The sequence below is a fragment of the Engraulis encrasicolus genome, chromosome 11 (assembly GCF_034702125.1).
Source record: "Engraulis encrasicolus isolate BLACKSEA-1 chromosome 11, IST_EnEncr_1.0, whole genome shotgun sequence".
In the NCBI taxonomy this organism is placed as follows: domain Eukaryota; kingdom Metazoa; phylum Chordata; class Actinopteri; order Clupeiformes; family Engraulidae; genus Engraulis; species Engraulis encrasicolus.
In genome coordinates, this window is record NC_085867.1 from 13,814,830 (window position 1) to 13,834,684 (window position 19,855).

General features: G+C 44.8%; 1 protein-coding gene across 1 annotated transcript in view; it reads right to left on the reverse strand.

The window, feature by feature from the left end:
* The window catches only part of nr6a1b (nuclear receptor subfamily 6, group A, member 1b), a 36,613-nt gene continuing 16,758 nt past the window's right edge, over positions 1-19,855 (reverse strand). Inside the window, exons 4-10 of the mRNA XM_063211108.1 lie at positions 17,143-17,198; positions 12,442-12,608; positions 8,977-9,207; positions 8,252-8,506; positions 6,590-6,711; positions 2,601-2,753; positions 1-307 (exon numbers count right to left, since the gene is read on the reverse strand). Coding sequence (XP_063067178.1) covers positions 165-307; positions 2,601-2,753; positions 6,590-6,711; positions 8,252-8,506; positions 8,977-9,207; positions 12,442-12,608; positions 17,143-17,198 — 1,127 coding nt within the window. The 3' untranslated portion in view covers positions 1-164. The remainder of the gene's footprint in view (positions 308-2,600; positions 2,754-6,589; positions 6,712-8,251; positions 8,507-8,976; positions 9,208-12,441; positions 12,609-17,142; positions 17,199-19,855) is intronic.

Below are 19,855 nucleotides of genomic sequence, written 5' to 3' on the forward strand. Positions count from 1 at the left end.
ACCACAGCTGCTTGCCACATTCACAGAATAAGCTGTCAAGGGGTTGGAGTGTAGTGGTGGGGGGAGAGTGGATAGGCATCTTTCCATCTCCCCTCACACCCAGTACAGCCTCCAACCCGTTCCTCCTTCTGGGACGGCGGGTTTCCAGGAGGCGTGCCGTGGGCTCAGTTCCCCATGGTGGGTCGGGTTGTGGTCAGGCCTGGGGAGGAGGACACTGTGCTGCTCAGGCTGCCGACGCTGCCGACGGAGTGGAGCACCGCTTTGAAGAGCAGGGGAAGCTGCTCCAGGGGGATGTTCACCATCTTACCTGCAGAGGGCGACATAGAGAGCGACAGCAACAAGACATGATGAGAGGTCAATATGTCCGCCTAATATATCCGCATAATCGCGCTGTTTTGTCTGAGCAACCTTCCGTGATTGATAACGTACTAAAAACATACTCGTGATGAATAATCAATTACCACCACCCACTGTACAATTCTGAGATATCTTTAGTTGGACGAATAAAAACAAAATGGCTGAGGTAGCACAGACAGGCATGTTTGTGACACAACTACACAGACCACCTACACTCACCGGCCACTTCATTAGGAACACCTCTCTAGTGCTGGGTTGGACCCCCTTTTGCCTTCAGAACTGCCTGAACTGCCTGCAACAGTACTTGGGTAGGCTGTGGCATTCCAACAAAGAAAAAATGGTACTAATTGGCCCAAATTGTGCTAAGAAAATAACTTTTTGCCATTATATCCCCAGCCTGAAACGTTGATGTAAGGCAGGGTTGACCCATGTTTTCATGTTGTTGCCAAATTCTGACCATTCCACCTGAGTGTTGCAGTTGATATCAAGACTCACCAGACCAGGCAACATTTTTCCAATCTTCTAGTGTTGTTTATGGTGAGCCTGTCCAAATTGTTGCCTCATTTTCCTGTTCTTAGCTGACAGGAGTGGCTCCAAATGTGGTTTTCTTCTGCTATAGCCCATTTGCCTCAAGATTTGATGTCCTGTATAATCAGGGATTCACTTATGCATACCTCGGTTGCAATGGGTGGTTGTTGGACTTAATGTTGCCTCTGTATCAGCTCAAATCAGTCTGGTAATTTTCCTCTGACCTCTACCATCAACAAGGCATTTTTGCCCACAGAATCACTGCCCACTGCATTTTTTTTCTTTTTCGTACCATTCTTTGTAAACCCTAGAGATGGTTGTGTGTGAATATCCTAGTAGATCAGTGTTTTCTGAAATACTCAAATCAAGCCCTTTCAGCTGGGCAGTCATGCCATGTTCAAAGTAATTTAAATGACCTTTCTTCCCCATTATGATGCTCGGTTTGAACTGCATCAGATCATCTCAACCATGTCTGCATGCAAAAATGCATTGAGTTGCCACAATGTGATTGGCTGATCAGAAATTTGCCTCAATGAGCAGTTGTAACAGGTGTTCCTAATGTAGTGGCCGGTGATTGTATGGCTGACCAGAGTAATCCCTGAGGTCAACATAGTGAACACAAACAGGTACAGTATGGGCTTACAAATGATTTCCAGTGACAAACACAAAGCCACAGCACTGTATTCGATTAAAAACAGCACTGTTAAGCCTTTGTAACACTTAATTTGCTGATATCTGTTTTACTGGAACATGCTGTAACGAATATGGGCATAACAGTATTTAAAAAAAAACGAACAAACAAGAAAAACCCTGTCAAATCAGAAGCTCGACAAAATATTTGTATCAGAAAATTTCATATCAAGACAGTGTACTCCGACACAACATTTATTTTAATTCAATCAGCTTTACTTTCAGATACAGCGGGAACCTTCAAGGCCAGACTGAAAACAAGTTCCAGACAAAGCAGCAATGTGATATTATGAAGATCCACTGTAATTATAATTCATTATTTATTATTTATCACTCATTTATTTTTCTTACTCATTTTTATGTTGTTATTACTGCGATTTAACTTTTTATTTGTATCATTTCCCTCAACACGTGATTGTTGCTCACATGCTATTACCTTCAGGGTTTGTTTACTGTATGTCTTCCATTGTATTCCTATACTTTTTGATTCCTGTTGTTTGCTTGTTTTGTATTGAACCTGTGCTGTCGTGAATGTCGCTTAGAAACACAGTCGATACAGCATGACTTTAGCTATTGTTGCTATCCCCGTGATTCAACAATACCATCACTGATGTTAGACAAAATGCATCAACTGGATATGAGGAACAGCAATGTTTTGAGAAGCCTTTCAAGTCAATTAATTTCCACCGGCGCAAAATGGGATGATATGTCAATATTTTTTTCTTTTACTCAATATCTTGCAAAAACATAATTCACTCTCATTTCCCAGGGCCAGTCTTACACGAGCGATTAGGGTGTCAGGCTTATAGCCCAAGGGTTCCTGATGCGAAAACTTGTGACAAAAATGTCATTATATAAAAGACTAGGTGGCCAATTACATGGTTTTGGTGACCTGTGTGCCTATATATAGATGTCTGCATGTGTGTGTGTGTGTGTGTGTGTGTGTGTGTGTGTGTGTGTGTGTGTGTGAGTGTGCGTGCGCGTGAGCGTGCGAGTGTGTACGAGCGCATGTGTGCGTGGCTCACCTGCGATGCAGCGGATCTCGGGCAGGTACATCATGATCTCGGGGAAGCGTTTGGGCTGGTGCGGGTACTTGCTCTCAGTCAGGTCCTGGCACACATACCAGTAGCGCTTATTCAACTGCTCCACCTGGGACACGCTACTCAGGCCCCGGATATCTGCAGGACACACACACACGCACGCGCACGCGCACGCGCACGCGCACGCGCACACGCACACGCACACGCACACGCACACGCACACACACACGCACACACACACACAAGCACAAGCACAAGCACAAGGGGAGGGGATAAGAAACAATAAAGGGTAAACTTGGGGACTACTCATTTATAAATAGTGCGTTTAAAATATTTTCTTTAAATATGCAAGCACACTAAAATCAGTACAGTGCTGTATTGTATGTGTGTAGGCTGTGTGCATGCTTACAGCAGTAAGGCACGTTATGTTGTTACATTGTGCTGTTACTAAAAATGTCACGCTGTCACAATTGGAAGCAGCACAGAACTCAAAGGTTGTATTGGGGTTTGCCTTCTTTTGTCAGCTGTCCCATACAATCAAACCAGTGGGCCTTACGTCAATGTGGAGGGTCAGTGCATGGTAATATTTCTGTATAGTGTACTGTATGTGTGTGTGTGTGTGTGTGTGTGTGTGTGTGTGTGTGTGTGTGTGTGTGTGTGTGTGTGTGTGTGTGTGTGTGTGTGTGTGTGTGTGTGTGTGTGTGTGTGTGTGTGTGTGTGTGTGTGTAGGCGAATGCATCTGCAGGGGTGCCGACAGGGATGGACAAAGGGTCACTTGTCCCGGGCCCTGGGAAAGAAGGGGCCCAGAATTGGTTCCTTATTACATTGTATGTAATGGGCTGGGGGTCCCTTTCAGACGACTTAGTCCTAGGCCCGTCCTAAGCTGTCAGCGGCCCTGTGCATCTGTGCGTGTGTGTCTGTGTATGAGTGTGTGGCCTTCACCAATCCCTTTTCATGTACAGACGTACAGTACATTTTTATTTTTTATAACTTCCATATTTACAATATTTATATCTAAAAACTGCTGACTGCATGTTGCTTGTAGTTGTTTTCAAGGCTAAGGAGCAGGATGTTTCAAGAATGTCCTAGGACAGTCAAAAAAGATGAGGCGCACACAAGGCTTGCAGGTTCAAAAAGTGTATTGTGTCCGACAAATTAACAAAAGAAGTCAACGGAAAATATCTGGAGCTACAAACGTTTCGGATCTAGTCCATTATCAATGTCTCCAGTAGGTGTCCTACTGGAGACATTGATAATGGACTAGATCCGAAACGTTTGTAGCTCCAGATATTTTCCGTTGACTTCTTTTGTTAATTTGTCGGACACAATACACTTTTTGAACCTGCAAGCCTTGTGTGCGCCTCATCTTTTTGACTGTCCTAGTATCACTATTTTTGGTGAGCAGTCGCACCAAGCAACAAGCGATCCTAAGTTCAAGGCGCAGACGCCAACTTTCTTTGTTTCCTTACCAAGACTGTCCTAGTACATGATCCATAGAACCCCTAGAAGAAGGCTCATGGATGGAACTCTCAAAGACATCAACACTTAAATGGAATGGTTAGCCACTGAATGGAGCTGTATTGGTACACAGAGCACGGCCAAAACGTCCAAAAGTATTTTTATGCAGGTTATGAGCTTCATATGAAAGGTAAAGCTTGCCCGCTGGGCCACGCTTTATTGAAAAAAGGCACAATTGAGCAACTTTGCGCAGCCGGCATGAAACTTTCTCGAGGTAGTCGCTTTGGCCCATTTCCCTGGGGCTACAGAAGATGTGATGTGAACCCAAAAGAGCCGGAATTGTCCTTTAACACTGGCAGCTCAGGTTCTGTCTTGTTTTTGGTGTACTACTGGCAAGGCTCCGATGCACAATCATCACTATTGGCCTTTAAGAACAAAGACGCCATTAAATGCAGACAATTGGACAAGGTTTTAAAAACCAAACTAAGGGAAGCTAAACAGGTGCACAGAAATCAGCTGGAGGAAAATTTTAAAGAAAAAAACCCTAAAAGACTCTGGGATAACATGAAAAAAATGACTGGGATGACATCCTCCAATAAACCCATTGTAACTGGAAATGAACTCATGTTTGCAAATGAACTGAATGACTTTTTCTGCAGATTTGATTCTTCCTCTCACCTCAATGACTGTGAAGATTTAGTTAACACTATCAAACTATGCAACTCTGATAGAATAAATATAACAGTGGAGGAGGTCAGGGCTACTTTCCAGCGCAACAACACAAGGAAAGCATTAGGACCTGACCAGAGTAGTGCACTCATTCTTAAAACCTTTGCCAGGGAACTTGCCCCAGTTTGGCAACCTATCTTCCAGCAGTCACTAGACACCCACCACATACCTCTAGCATGGAAAACATCTCATATTAAGCCCATCCCCAAAAAGAAATGTCCCAAGGAGCATAATGACTATAGGCCAATAGCCCTTACATCAGTGATCATGAAATCACTTGAGAAAATCATAGTCAAACATCTCAATAGACAAATGGGGGGGCTTCACGACCCATATCAATTTGCTTACAAACAAGGTCGTAGCACAGAGGATGCTGTGGTTACACTGGTGCACATTATATCGAAACACCTGGATAAACCCAACACCTATGCCAGGGCTCTCTTCCTTGATTTTTCTTCTGCATTTAACACCATTCAGCCTAACCTACTCTTGTCCAAAATGATTAAGTTTCAGATAAATCCATACATTATTTACTGGTATTTTTCTTTTCTCACAAACAGGGTACAGCTGGTCAAGGTAAATGACACACTATCTTCTCCCATTACCACCAATGTTGGAGTTCCCCAGGGTTGCATAAGCTCCCCCAGGTTGTTCACCCTGTATACTTCTGACTGTATCACCAATGTTCCAAATCAATATCTTCTCAAATATTCAGATGACTCTACTCTAGTGACCCTCTTCACACAACCTGAGGACCACACCCTGTACCAAGGCAATGTGGACTGGTTAATTGATTGGTGTGATAACAACTACCTCATTATTAACACAGTAAAGACAGAGGAGATAATTTTTGGTAAACCGCCCAAGCTCCAACTACCTCCCGTAAAAATCCATGACTCTGACATCAGCCAAGTCCCATCCTATAAATATCTGGGTGTTATGATCGACCAAAATCTGACTTGGACTGACCACATTGATTTCACCTGTAAGAAAATACAGCAACGCATATACTTCCTGCGAAGATTAAGATCCTTTGGTGCTAGTGCCCAAATCATTTTCTTATTTTTTACATCTGTGATCCAGAGCGTCATGCTTTACTGCAGTACAGCTTGGTATAATAGCCTCTCTGTAAAAGATAAAGCAAAACTCCAACGGCAAATTAAAATCTGCTCTAAGATCATTGGGCTGCCCATAGCAAACCTATTCCAGGAAGCCCATAATAAAAGTATGCTCCGACTGGCCACATGCATCTCTACAGATATCACACACACTCTCTACCAAGAATATCAGCCATTACCCTCAAGTAGGCGTTTCAGAGTTCCCCGCTTCAACCGCAACAGACTTAAACATGCTTTCATACATCAATCTATTCTTTTGCTAAATCAGTAGTATTTATTACTTCATGGTGGTATTATCTTCAAGTTATGTGGGTTGCATGTAATATATGTATGTATGCATGTATGTATGTATGTTTGCCTGTACATAGGCCTGTGTCTTTTGTTTTGTCAGCTGTGCAATAGTCTTGTGATGTGATGTTATTGTGTAGGCCTATGTTTTTCTGTTTTCTGTTTTCTGTATTCTGTTTCGTCTTAACGAGTGTTGCTCAGGGATGCAAACTGAATTTCAGTGCAAACTGACAATAAAGTATCATCGTATCGTATCGTATTGTCATATAAAGTTTGAGTTGTTGTTCGCCATCAAGTGACTTTGGGGTGCCCAAATGGATGCCTGTTTGGCCTGGTGACGAGATCTGGTCTGAGTGTGGGAGGAGGTCAGTCATGCCTTACCTTGGTTTAGGAAGTTGATGGCTTTCATGCAGGCGTACTCCTCATTGCTGATCTTCAGCTGGTGAAACTTCCGGAAGAAGTAGATGAGCCTCTCCATCACCTCCATGCTGTCCTCGCTAAACCTGAACCACAGTAACCACACCATCAATATTTCATTGGAGCACAAGGTGTGCAAGCCATAGACTGTTGTTTCTCAACAGGGGGCTCTTAACGGGGGCTGTTAAGCAGGGGGGCATAGGCATACTTACGATAAGGTCAGAGAGGCGTTATGATGAGGTCAGAGGGGTGTTTCTTCTGAACCTCACAATATGACTTGCAAAGTGATATAGTGCCGTCAATTTGAAGTACAAAAAAAGCCGGACTCATTGCCATTGGCAGCGGCAGCGGCTAGTATTATATCGTGGGGTTATACAGATATAATCATGTCTGAGCAATGGGAAGGGGCATTCAAAGTCAATGGAAGCTCCCACAACATTCCAGAGGGCCATATAATAACAACTCATTTGAGGACCACTACAGTACATTGATAGAAACTTTAACTCAGCTTCTAGAAATTATATGAATCTCAAGAGTAACATCCATTAGCACAATAAATAGGGAGAGGGCTGGAGGGCTGCGGCGTTCAAGTGGTAAAACTGGTGGTGGTTTGAAGGTGCTCTTTGGCCAAGACGTAGAAAATATCAAAAAAATGTAGGATGCCAAGGCACCAATCCATTAGCGCAATGTTTAAATTGTGCTGCTACACCGAAGAAAACATTTCTTAATAGATGTCCTTCATGGCTGCTGGCATTTAGCACTGCACACACCGAAATAAATCCTTTTTGAGAAATAATTAATTTTATGATGCTCTTTGTACAACGCATGTTTCAAGGGTTACATCTCCACATAAATTATATCTAAACTGACACCAGACGAAACTGGATTTGAAGTACACCGAATTTTTGGTTACAGGGTCTTCATCGATCTGTGTGTGTGTGTGTGTGTGTGTGTGTGTGTGTGTGTGTGTGTGTGTGTGTGTGTGTGTGTGTGTGTGTGTGTGTGTGTGTGTGTGTGTGTGTGTGTGTGTGTGTGTGTGTGTGTGTGTGTGTGTGTGCATGTGTGCGTGTGTGCGTGTGCATAAATGTAATGTGAAGTATTGAATGTTAAGTATGTGTGTACTGTACATCTCTGTGTGCCTTTGTCAGGCTCTTAACTCACCCCGGCCTGGCTGCATATACATGTGTGCATGTGCATGTGCGTGTGTGTGTGTCCGTGTGTGTGTGTCCGTGTGTGTGTGTGTGTGTGTGTGTGTGTGTGTGTGTGTGTGTGTGTGTGTGTGTGTGTGTGTGTGTGTAAACAGTATGTGCGTCTGCGTATATATGGGTGTGTGTGCCTGTGCTTGGGTACAGTATGATTGCTTGCGTGTGTGTGTGCATGTGCGTATATATGGGTGAATGTGCCTGTGTTTGGGTACAGTGTGTGTGTGTGTGTGTGTGTGTGTGTGTGTGTGTGTGTGTGTGTGTGTGTGTGTGTGTGTGTGTGTGTGTGTGTGTGTGTGTGTGTGTGTGTGTGTAAACAGTGTATGTGCGTCTGCGTACAGTACAGTATGTGTGTGTATGTGTGTCAACAGTATATGTGCGCCTGTCTGTACAGTATGTTTGTGTGTGGGCCTTTAAAACTCACCCCTGCAGCTCCTCGTCGCTGGGCGTGTATTTGGAGGTGACGTCAGCCAGGTCCCCAAAGACCTGGGGGCTGTAGACGGTGAGGCTGGCCAGCAGGATGAGCTCCTGCCAGGAGGCGCTGAGCAGCCGCGTGTAGTCCTCGATGGGCAGCTCGCAGAAGAACGGCAGCCGCTTGATCCAGGAGATCTGGCGGAACAGCAGCTCGTCCGCCAGCCGGCACAGCAGCGCAAACAACTCCACCTGGGTCACGCGGTACCTGGAAGAGGAGAGGGGATGAAGAGAACAGGGGGGTTAAAGACATGGAGGGGTAGTGCCAGCTCCACCTGAGTCACATGGGAGAGAGAGAGAGAGAGGGCGAGAGAGAGACAGACACAGAGATACAGAGATACAGAGATGCAGAGATACACAGAGACAGAGACAGAGACAGAGACAGAGAGAGAGAGCGAGAGAGAGAGAGAGAGAGAGAGAGAGAGAGAGAGAGAGAGAGAGAGAGAGAGAGAGAGAGAGAGCGAGAGAGAGAGAGAGAGAGAGAGAGAGAGAGAGAGAGAGAGAGAGACTGGGGGGGCTGTCTCAGGCTGAGCCCTTACTGCTTTATGAAACAGTATATGAATTGCAACAAACATTTTTCATATACTTTTCAGCCATCAAAAAAAGATTCACCCAAACCCAAGACCAGAGCCCCTCCCCAAATAGCAAATCCCAATTTTACAGTAACAGTCATCTCACCCCTCTTCGATCAGCATGGGCGTGGCGAGGGGTGCCAGGTCCTCTGCCACCACCAGCTGGGAGACCAGGGTCTGGGACTGGGGGTAGAGGCTGCGGGCCGGCGCGGGCAGCAGGCTGGTCTGGGTGCCGTAGCCGAAAAGGTGCGGGAGGAACTGGTAGTGCGCAGGCACCGGCGTGCCCATGTACTGGTCCCTGTAGGACGTGGAGTAGCCGTTGATCTCCAGCGAACGGCTGAGGAGAGGGAAGGAGGGAGAGAGAGAGAGAGGGAGAGAGAAGAGAGAGGAAGGGTGAGGGAGAGAAAGAGGGAGGAGGGAGAGAGAAGAGAGAGGGAGAGAGAAGAGAGAGGAATGGTGAGGGAGAGAAAGAGGAAGGGGGAGAGAGAGAGAGAGAGAGGGAGAGAGAAGAGAGAGAAGAGAGAGGAAGGGTGAGGGAGAGAAAGAGGGAGGAGGGAGAGAGAAGAGAGAGAGAGAGAGAAGAGAGAGAAGAGAGAGGAAGGGTGAGGGAGAGAAAGAGGGAGGAGGGAGAGAAAGAGATAGGACAGGTGTGTGTGTGCGCGTGCGTGCATGTGTGCGTGAATGCGTGAATGACAGAGACAGATGGAGAGAGAGAGAGAAAAAGTAGAAGAGAGGGAGAAAGGACAGGTGAGGAGAGGGAAGAGAGGACGTGAGATGGAGAGGAATGAACAGGAAGTGTGGACATAAGGAGGGAGAGGAGAGAAAATTGTGTATATTAGTACTTAGTACAGTTAACCTGAGTCTCGTCAGACCCTCATGCATTTCCGCTTAGTTTTGTGAGCTCACAAAAGGGTCTGGAGGACCTTCTTATTCATCCTGCTCCCAAACCAAAATGCAGTAGTCAATCAGGATTGCAGAATTTTCAGAGGTGTGAAGTAGTCAAAGTTTAACATGGTGGAAAAGGGAGAAAAAAGTAGAATGAGACAGGTGTTTCAGACCTCAACGGCTGCTCGCATAGACTCACTGATCCATATCTATTCTGTAATTTCAACTGTATTTTCAAATCGGTGCGTAGTTGAAGTAGCACCTCATTAAAAATGGCAGACAAGTGTTTCCCCAATCACGTGATTCACGTTTTTAGAAAATAAAACCACGTCTTCGCAGACCTACACATATGGCGTAGCTCCAGATGTAGGTAAGTCCGTGGAGCAAGACGAAACAAATTCATCTGGCTTGTCAGGAGACTTAACAATCACTGGCATAATGAAGAAGCAATTGGAGTGTCAGAGACTTATAGATGCAGCCGGGCGACTATTATGACTATTGAATGAGTCTGACCTTTGGTAAACTGACACAGTTCTACTGTGTATTGTGGTTAACATAATGAACAATGATGAAACAGCAAAGTACATTGTGTGAGTGCACAATGTGCAAATCACAATAAGAGTATGATGACTGTAAACATCTACTTTTCTCCTGCAAGGACAATCTATTTGCTGTGCTATTCAATTCAGGCACTTGTTATGGCTGAGCTTCCACCCATTTTGTTGTCTTGTTTAAGACAGGAAGCTGTCCTGTACTTGGACTGTCTGTGCAAGTTGCTGTGTACGTTTAATATTGTTCCTAATAGTTTAGTTTGTGTGTGTGTGTTGTGTGTGTGTGTACTCGTTATTTAGTCTTTATAAAACTTTTTTTTTTTTTTTTTAAACTAACCCCTCTCCGCAACTGCACTTGTTGTTCTGTACATCTCATGTGCACCTTGTATTTGCTTGTGATGTGGCTTGATTATGTCCTCTTTTGAAAGTCGCTTTGGTCAAAAGCGTCTGCCAAATGCAATGTAATGTAATGCAATGCAATTGGCGGGTGCTGGGGAAGTTGGGACACGTGTCACTGTGCAAACCTAGGCTTCTGCTGGAATGATTTCTACTCAAGTTTTCGATTGTTTTCTATTTTTAGTCTGGCGTTTCCCATTCACTAAACCAACCAAAAGTGCCGGCTACTGTATTAAGACATTTCACCAATGACGTCACCTAAACTGGTGTTCGTCATACTTAAAGCGACACACATGAAACCAACACTAAATCATAATCCAGACATAATCTCATTCCATCTTGGTTATCCATAACAACTAAATATGCCATACACTTATTGATCATGTATTTTAGCTTAGCAAATCAAAATGTAAATAATATTAAAATGGATGCAATCACTAGCATCACCTCTGCTGTACATTGAGCAGAACAGATTAAGTTCCTTGGAGAAGCAAAGAAGGATATTTCAAGGTCAATGGACAGGTCAAGAAGTTGCTAACAGGTAGACTGTGTGGAAATTACGAACTCTTTTAATTCCGTGGTGGTAGGGGGCTGTTGCTATTCTTCTGAAATTCTACATGAACATCTTGTTACAACTTGGTTTTAAAATCTTTAAAGTCTACCTGTCTATGCACAGCATTTATAACATTTTTGGAATAACTCTGATTTTAAAAACCTTCTAACCACATGTCTGACCCTAAGACAAGCTTTCAGCCATAAACAGTAGTGGTGCTGAAGACACACAGTCATCATTGTTGGCATGTGATGCCATTACATTCCACAAGCATTACAGGAACAACGCACATGCATTTGCACACCTCCCAACCGCCTAGTATCCGCGGCAACACATATTCTGCCCTGGGTTGATGGAGTGCGTGCATGCCAAAATTTCTTTCCTGATAGTAGCGTCTCGACGTGGCATGTGTTTTCGCAGATTGGTTGTGAATTTGGCATTGGGGAAGGAGACAGACACTCTTGGCACTCCGGGGTGCTCTGTGTTCATGTGGCATCTTAGAGCACAGTATGTGTCATACCTTAACTAAGAAGTCACAGTGAAAGAATACAAACCAACAACAACATCTCTCTTCTGAAAATAGCTGCTTTATCATTTCTGCCTTAATGTTATGACGCCAAATCGCCACAAGCCAAAATACACTGTCCTGCATAAAATAATACTCTGTTCGAAGTAAATTAATTATACTGTATCTTTCACTATGTGTGTTTGTCAGTTGGAAAGGACAATGAACTTTTAATACATTTAAATGTAGTAATTGTTTTATTTGCTTTGAACATTTCCTGAACTTTCAAATTAACAGTTTCTGCTGTTGCTTATCTCATACCGATTGTGTTGTTGCTGAACCTCAACTATAGCCATCCTCCTCAAGCCTTTCTACTGCACCACGTCCACAACAGCTAAACAAGCAGGCCGATGTCATTGTTGAACGCTGTAAGCAAGCCATGTAGTATTGAATTGGGTTTGAATGGGTGTTTGTGAATATGGTTGGTTTGTTGGTTGTTGGTTAGTCACAGTGAAAAACGTGGTCATGCACAGGGCCGATGACAGCTTTGACTGGGCCCGGGACAAACCCCCCCACAATGTAATGATGACCTAATTCTGCGCCCCTCCTCTTGCTGGGCCCAGGACAACTACCCCGACTGTCTCCCCCCGCCCCCCTGTCCAAGGGCCTGGCCGTACATACCTGGAGGAGAGGGTGGAGATGGGGGAGGGGTGGTTGCCCTCGGAGACGCCGTTGTCGGGGGAGCTGTGGTCACTGTCGCCGTTGTTGCTCCAGGTGTGTTCCGCCAGGCCCGCGTCCTCCTTGAACTCCTGACCTGTCATGATGCGCTCTATCTCCTCGTGCGAGATCTGCGGGGTCACGAGAGCCAGAGATGAGAGAGAGAGAGAGAGAGAGAGAGACAGAGAGAGAGAGAGAGAGAGAGAGACAGACAGAGAGACAGACAGACAGAGAGACAGAAAGAGAGAGGGCAAGGAGACAGAGGTGGAAGAGGAAGATGAGGATGGGAAAGAAACGTGAACAGGACAAAGAGATTAATGTGACATTTTTATTTTACACATTGTGCTACATTTCACACGACGCATCAAAAACATGTTAAAGGCATTCAGAGAGGCAGAAAGAGGAGGAGGAGGAGGGAAAAGTAACAAGGATGAATAGGACATGGAGATTCATGTGACTGAATTTCCGCACATTGCGCTATTCAAACATTAAGACATTTCACATGACGCATTTTACTTGATGCATTCAAAACGTCTTCCAAAAAAAGTGGTAGAGAGCGAGGAAGACGATGGAGGACGGAGGATACGGAAGAGGGCGATGACAATGGAGAGGGAATATGAGGAGGACGGCGGGGTTAATGTGACTGGATATTCCTCATTAAAACGTTTCACAAGATGCTTTCAAAACGCACATTACAAAAAAACACCACTTCATTGGTCCTTCCTCGACTCTGAGTGCATCCCAATATGTGACCTTGCCTCCTCCACTTGTGCTTGTCTCCTCGTCCCGCCTCCTGGCCCCTCCTCCGTGGAGAAAACGATAAAGTTTCCCAGCTGTCAGCCTCGCCACAACAACTTTTGAGGGACTGTTTTTCATTCACCATCCCAATTGCAGATGAGAAAATGACTTTACAATTGAGCTTTTGCAAGATATTGAAATATAATGCTGTTGTCAGTGATGTCATCATGACGAGAAGCAAGTGGAGGAGGCAAGTGGAGGAGGCAAGGTCCCATATTAAGATGCACTCTCTCTCTCTCCAAACTTATTTCCTGTCCCTCTCTCACTGTCCTCTATCAAAATAAAGCCAAAAAGCCCCCCCTAAGGAATACATTTAAAAACACGTTATTCACTCAGCTATCTCCACTTTTCTCGATATTAAGCACAATACATACAACCAGCGAGTAAGTGCAAAACTGAATATCTTGCTGTGCTTTGCCTAAGCCTTTCAGTTTTTTTTTGTTTTTTTTTAAATCACCATTATTTCCGATAAATTTCAATGTTCACCAGGGGTTGTGGCAGGGCATTAGGGCTAAATTTGCCTCCACACAGAGGCTTGTGTGTGTGTGTGTTTGAGTGTGTGTGTGTGTGTGTGTGTGTGTGTGTGTGTGTGTGTGTGTGTGTGTGTGTGTGTGTGTGTGTGTGTGTGTGTGTGTGTGTGTGTGTGTGTGTGTGTGTGTGTGTGTGTGTGTTATGGCACGTCTCTTTCGCAAGCAATCAGTCCCTTTGCTGAAAATCAATACCCAGCCGAGAGTATTTGTGTGCACTGAGCAGACCAAGAGGTGGAATGGTGGGGAGTAAACTCATTAGCCACAAGTAGGCAAGATGGATACATAAATACAAAAATACTACTCCAAAAGAGGATAATAAAGTGCCTCCACACAGTGGGAGAGAGAGAGGGGAAGAGCAGGAAGGAGTGAAAGTAAGTGAGTGAAAGAGAGCGAGCGAGAGAGAGAGAGAGAGAGAGAGAGAGAGAGAGAGAGAGAGAGAGAGAGAGAGAGAGAGAGAGAGAAAGACAGAGAGAGAGAGAGAAAGAGAGAGAGAGAGAGAGAGAAAGAAAGAGAGAGAGGGGGGGAGAGAAGATAGAGAGAGAGAGAGAGAGAGAGAGAGAGAGAGAGAGAGAGAGAGAGAGTGTATTGTGCAAGTAAGAAGCAGACTTCATCTTGCCCCCTAACCGCCTTCACATCTCTGTCACACATTTTCGTTCATTCACCCCCCCCCCGTCCCTCACTCACTCGTTCAGTCTCACCTTCCTTTCCCGTTCCCATTCGGGCGACTGAAAGATGTCTGATTACTTTTTGAAAGCGCAGGCGGTGCGGCATGGCGATTAAGACTAATGAGTTAACCCGGGGCCCGTCATAATGAGGACCAGGCCAGGGAGGGGGGGGCCACCACACCTTTTGTCTCCCCGGCGCTCCCGTTACTGCACAGCGGAGCCCGCACAAGGACACGAGCTGCCATGCCTCACACAGAGACGAGAGACAAGAGGCAAGAGGCATATATGTAAAAGCGAGGTAGGGAAGGAGGGAGGGAGGGATGGATGGAGAGAAAGACGAGACGAGAGGAGAAGAGAGGCGAGATTAGGCCCTGTCTGAATACTTTGGCTTCTTTTGGGGTGGGAAAAAAAGTTCTATGCGGAGAATCTTACCTAAAAGCCGTTTTGTGCACAGGCTTTTTGTATTGTTTTTTTTCTTCTTCTAGCTTTTTGGTTGGGGATGAGGTGTGTAGATAGATAGAGTAGAGGGCTGGTGTGAGAAGCAATGTGCGAGTTATCGCGAACATGCCACAGGGATTACACACGTCAGTTTTTTTTTCTTTTGTTTATTTTTTGTATAAAGAAAACAAGAAATCTAATATGGCATGTATGCCATATCGCTGAGATAACACGGAGAGAGGGGGGTGGGGGGTGGAGGTCAGAGTAGCGCGATAACAGAGAGTCGTAAAAAAAAAAACGTTAAATGTGTTCGAATCATACTACATCGCTTTGCCGTTAATGGAGGGGAGAAATGTACAGATGACTGCCAACAATGCTATAAATGTGCTTTTGAGAATTCGGATAATATGTTAGCAGCTCTGACGAGCAGGTAAAGAAGTGTGTGTGTGTGTGTGTGTGTGCGTGTGCATGTGCCTGTGTGTGTGTTTTCAGTCTCTGAAAGGCCTCTGCACATCAATCTAATCAATTGGTGTGGCCTTCATCACCGTCTCTGAAGGACACGAGGCCTGCTGTCGACCACACACACACAAACACACAAACACACACACACACACACACACGGATACGCACACACACACGGATACGCACACACACACGGATACGCACACACACACACACACGGATACGCACGCACACACACACACACACACACACACACACACACACACACACACACACGGATATGCACACGCACACACGCACACACACACACCTACCCTTTTCTTTTTTGCATTCTCTCCTTCTTTTCGTTCTCTCTCTCTTTTCTCTTATTCCTCTCTTATCTCCCTCTTTCTTTCTTTCTTTCTCTCTTGCTGTGTTTGTGCGAGTGCTCGCTCGTAGCGATATGCCACTCATGGCAATAAGAAGAAGGGGAGTGGAAAGAGAGAGAGAGAGAGAGAGAGAGAGAGAAAGAACGAGAGAGAGAGAGAACGAGAACGAGAGAGAAAGACACGGAAGAAGAGGAGAGCTGTAGAGTGCTGCACAAAACACCCATACAGCACAGACACTTCAAATCCATTTTTCCAAGAATGTGGCCACGGAGGGCGGCCAGGCGGGCGGGCGGCACGGAGGGCGCTCTCTTTTCGGCAGCCAGACACACATGTGTGTCCATCGCTTGCTCTTGCACTTTGTCTCCCTGTCTGAAAGTAGACGCTGAGGTGAGGTGGGCTGGGGTGGGGTGAGGTGAGGTGAGGTGTGGTGTGGTAGGGGTAAGGGTAAGGGTGCTGAGTGTGTGTGTGTGTGTGTGTGTGTGTGTGTGTGTCTGTGTGTGTCTGTGTGTGTGTGTGTGTGTGTGTGTGTGTGTGTGTGTGTGTGTCTGTGTGTGTCTGTGTGTGTGTGTGTGTGTGTGTGTGTCTGTCTGTGTGTCTGTCTGTGTGTGTCTGTGTGTGCGCTTAATTGAAGAGCATAAGTGAGTAATGGATTGGCGAGAAGAGACCAGAGGAGAACAGAGGGATGGGGAAGGGAGGGGATGGGAGGAGAGGGGATGGGAGGAGAGAGCAGGGGAGGAGAGGGGAGAGGAAGAGAGAGCAGGGGAGGAGAGGGGAGAGGAAGGGAGGGGAGGAGAGGATAGGAGAACAGCAGGGATAGGGGAGGAGAAGAGAAGAGATGGGATAGGGGTGTAGAGGAGAGGAGAGGAGAGGAGAGGAGAGGAGAGGAGAGGAGAGGAGAGGAGAGGAGAGGAGAGGAGAGGAGAGGAGAGGAGAAGAGAGGAGAGGAGAAAATGATAGAAGATGACAGTGGAGGGGAGAGGAGGAGAGAGGAGGAAGGGCAGAACACAGGAGGCTGAGGAAGCCTGAGCATTGAGAGAAGAGGAAGGAGAGAGGAGAGATGAGTTGAGAGAGGGAGGGAGGGAGGAGGAGAGATACAGACAGTGGACGAGAGAAGGAGAGGGAAGGACAGAGGGGGAGAAAGAAGAGAGAGGGTGGCGTGCGGGCGGGAAGTCTCGATGAGGAAGGAGAAGAAGAAGAAAGAGAAGAAGGGGTATGGAGTTGGGAGAGCAGACAGGAGAGAAAAGAGAGAGGGGTAACTGTATTACACATATGAAATGATCTCGCGGGCCAAATAAAATGACTCCGTGGGACAGATTTGGTCCCTGGGCCTGAGTTTGACATCCCTGGAGTAGGGGTAGGGGTAGTGGTGGATAGTGAGTAGAGTGGCGCTGCTTGAGGCGTTACCTGTACTGGCCCAATGCTCTTGTTTCTCCCTCCTGGCATCCCATCCTCCCTGATGGCTGCAAGTGGACAAGAAGACAGACAAAATGTAAATGGATAGAAGTAAATGACAGCTACATACAACATACATTTAAATGGCTAGAACAAAATGACAGTGAAATTAAAAAAAGGAATAAGGCACATCACATTGCCACCTGGCTTATAGCCTTTCCTCGTACAAAGTGTCACATAAAAATATGACACACACAGCTGTAAAACACAATTCAACATTGACTCAAACTTTTGACTGTCTAGACATTAAAGCTTTTCCTTAACTCTTTCATTTATGACTCTGATGACGTCGGCCATGCTATAAGACAGAGCCGTATAGATCTTTATATACGGGTCTGCTATAAGAGAAGACAGTACGCCCTCTACAGTTTAAAATGTGGCAGTTAAGGCTGAAATACTAACCAGAGTTTAGGATGACAAAAAAAAAATGTTATTTGCATTAAAATTTGTAAGGGGGCATCTTTTGATTGCAAGACAGGCTACCCAATTTTTTAAATGCCCATTTGAAAGCATACAGTACTGTATAAATGGTATTCATTCAGCTGGCAGATGTGTAGGCTACATTTGTGCAACACTGTTATTTCGTCAGCAGGGGGAGCCACAGGGCAACAAAAGTCAGACACTCCATCAGGTGTAATTGACTACAGAGTGGCAACATTTACATAATACCAGCTGCAAAATGGAATGGCCACACCATTTCCTCTAATCTAAATTGGAATCATATGACATTTTGTTACATCCTCATTCAAAGAACATTTGTATCTTTCAGTTACATGTTGGATGAATATGACTAATGAATAATACAATTCCCCACATTACATCCCTACGACCATCATTATATTTTTTTAATAGAGATCAACAAAGGTGCAAATATTCTTCAATGGGGACTCTAACTACCATTACTGTAACAAAAAAAACCTGCAAAATGCCTTTTATATCTAGTTGGGGCCCTTTGGTTCCCAAAATAGTGTCAACCCTATAAAGGTTCTCACACAGCAAATAATGAATGCTGATATGTTTGACAAACTCGCATGATTTATGAATTCTTCCTGCACTGGCCCGGCTGGTAAAGCATCAGTTACAGAAGCCGTCGGGCTACAGGAAATTAGTCCTTGGTAGTTACACAACTGTAATCGAATACGCACAAGGTTGGTTGTGATGTAAGAAGCCTGCAAATAGAATGGGCATGACTCATTCACTGGAATGGGTGATATTCCAGCATAAAAACACACAATAGTCTATTAGTAATAGTGGGGGGAAAGATGGGGTGACTGTTGACTGCATGTTAATTGGGAGTAAATTATGCCAGGGAGATTCTTAAAAAAAAACAAAAAAACACATACTCACACAAATGAGTAGGAATACGGGAGTAGTACAAGTATGGAATATCTGATATGACCACCAGGGGGAGTTGTAGGTTGCCGGCATCCCAATGAATCCAGTTTGGAATATGTACAAATTGAATTGTACGGGGAACACACGCATGTGTTCTCTATACCTTCAGGTATTCATGTGAGCTAGTAAGAGGATTTCATGTCTCTTTGTTGAAGTGCCAATGTAGTGCATAATTCAGTGAGTGAGACACTTTGCCTGTCCTTTCAGTTTTAGATATGGCTTTGAAGATGGCGGTTTTAGCAAGGGAGGGGGGCATTTTACACTGTTTGATTGTTGGCTGCAAAATAGACTACAAAATAAGTTGCGGTATGCAATCATTTTAGTAGTTTATTTCCAGATTTCATGCTTCCCATTCACAAATGTTACCTCTTTCACATATTCTTACCACCACCATCACATTCTAAGTTTTCATTAGGATTGGGAAAATTGCACTTTTTATACATGAAAAGGAGGATCTTATCTTATCCATATGAGCCATTTTGAAATTCCATAAGTAGACATTTTTAGCTGCGAAACGTACTATACTTCGGTCATACCAGTAAATAATAGTTTATTACCCAGTAAATATTCATGAAAATTTTTTTTTTTTGGCAATGAGCAGCTTAGTTGCAATATCTACTCTGGCCACAATCACGTACCCCTTACACCTTTACAACCTCTCTGAGTCTGTGAAAATCAGAATACAGTATGTGCTGACATTTAAAGACGGGCTGTCAGAATGAACAGGTGTACTATATTGTACATTGTATGTATATTGACATTAGTGATGCACAATGCTGTAGTACCATCACATTGAACACTCAACCAGTTCTGTTTCGTTTTGGGTTTTTTTCCCCCCCTTTGCTATTGCTCTTTTTTCTACATTGTTTAAACTTCTGCAAAAAATCTGAATTAATACAGAATTGAAAAAGAATACCATCTCAAAGCCAAATGCATACAACCAAACTTCCCTAGGCCTACATACCGTATCAGTCAACCTCATTTCCTCGAAAGGGGATAAAAAGATAGATTTTTAGCGGGATAAACACAGGTAGTCTATCTTTTTCTGCAGTAGCACCACTCTACTGTAGGTAGATCACAGGCACTGTGTCATAATCATGGTGTTCCGGCCTTAAATGGATTAGGTGCCCCCCTCTGGGATATATGACTGCATCTGTGATGTCAATGATGTTAGGGTGTTGTTGGTTTAACGCTTGCGGCCTAAATCTGTCATGGTGACGGTCTGGTTTGCGCCTGAAAGCGTTGATTTTTTTTTGTCCGTTTTCCTCGG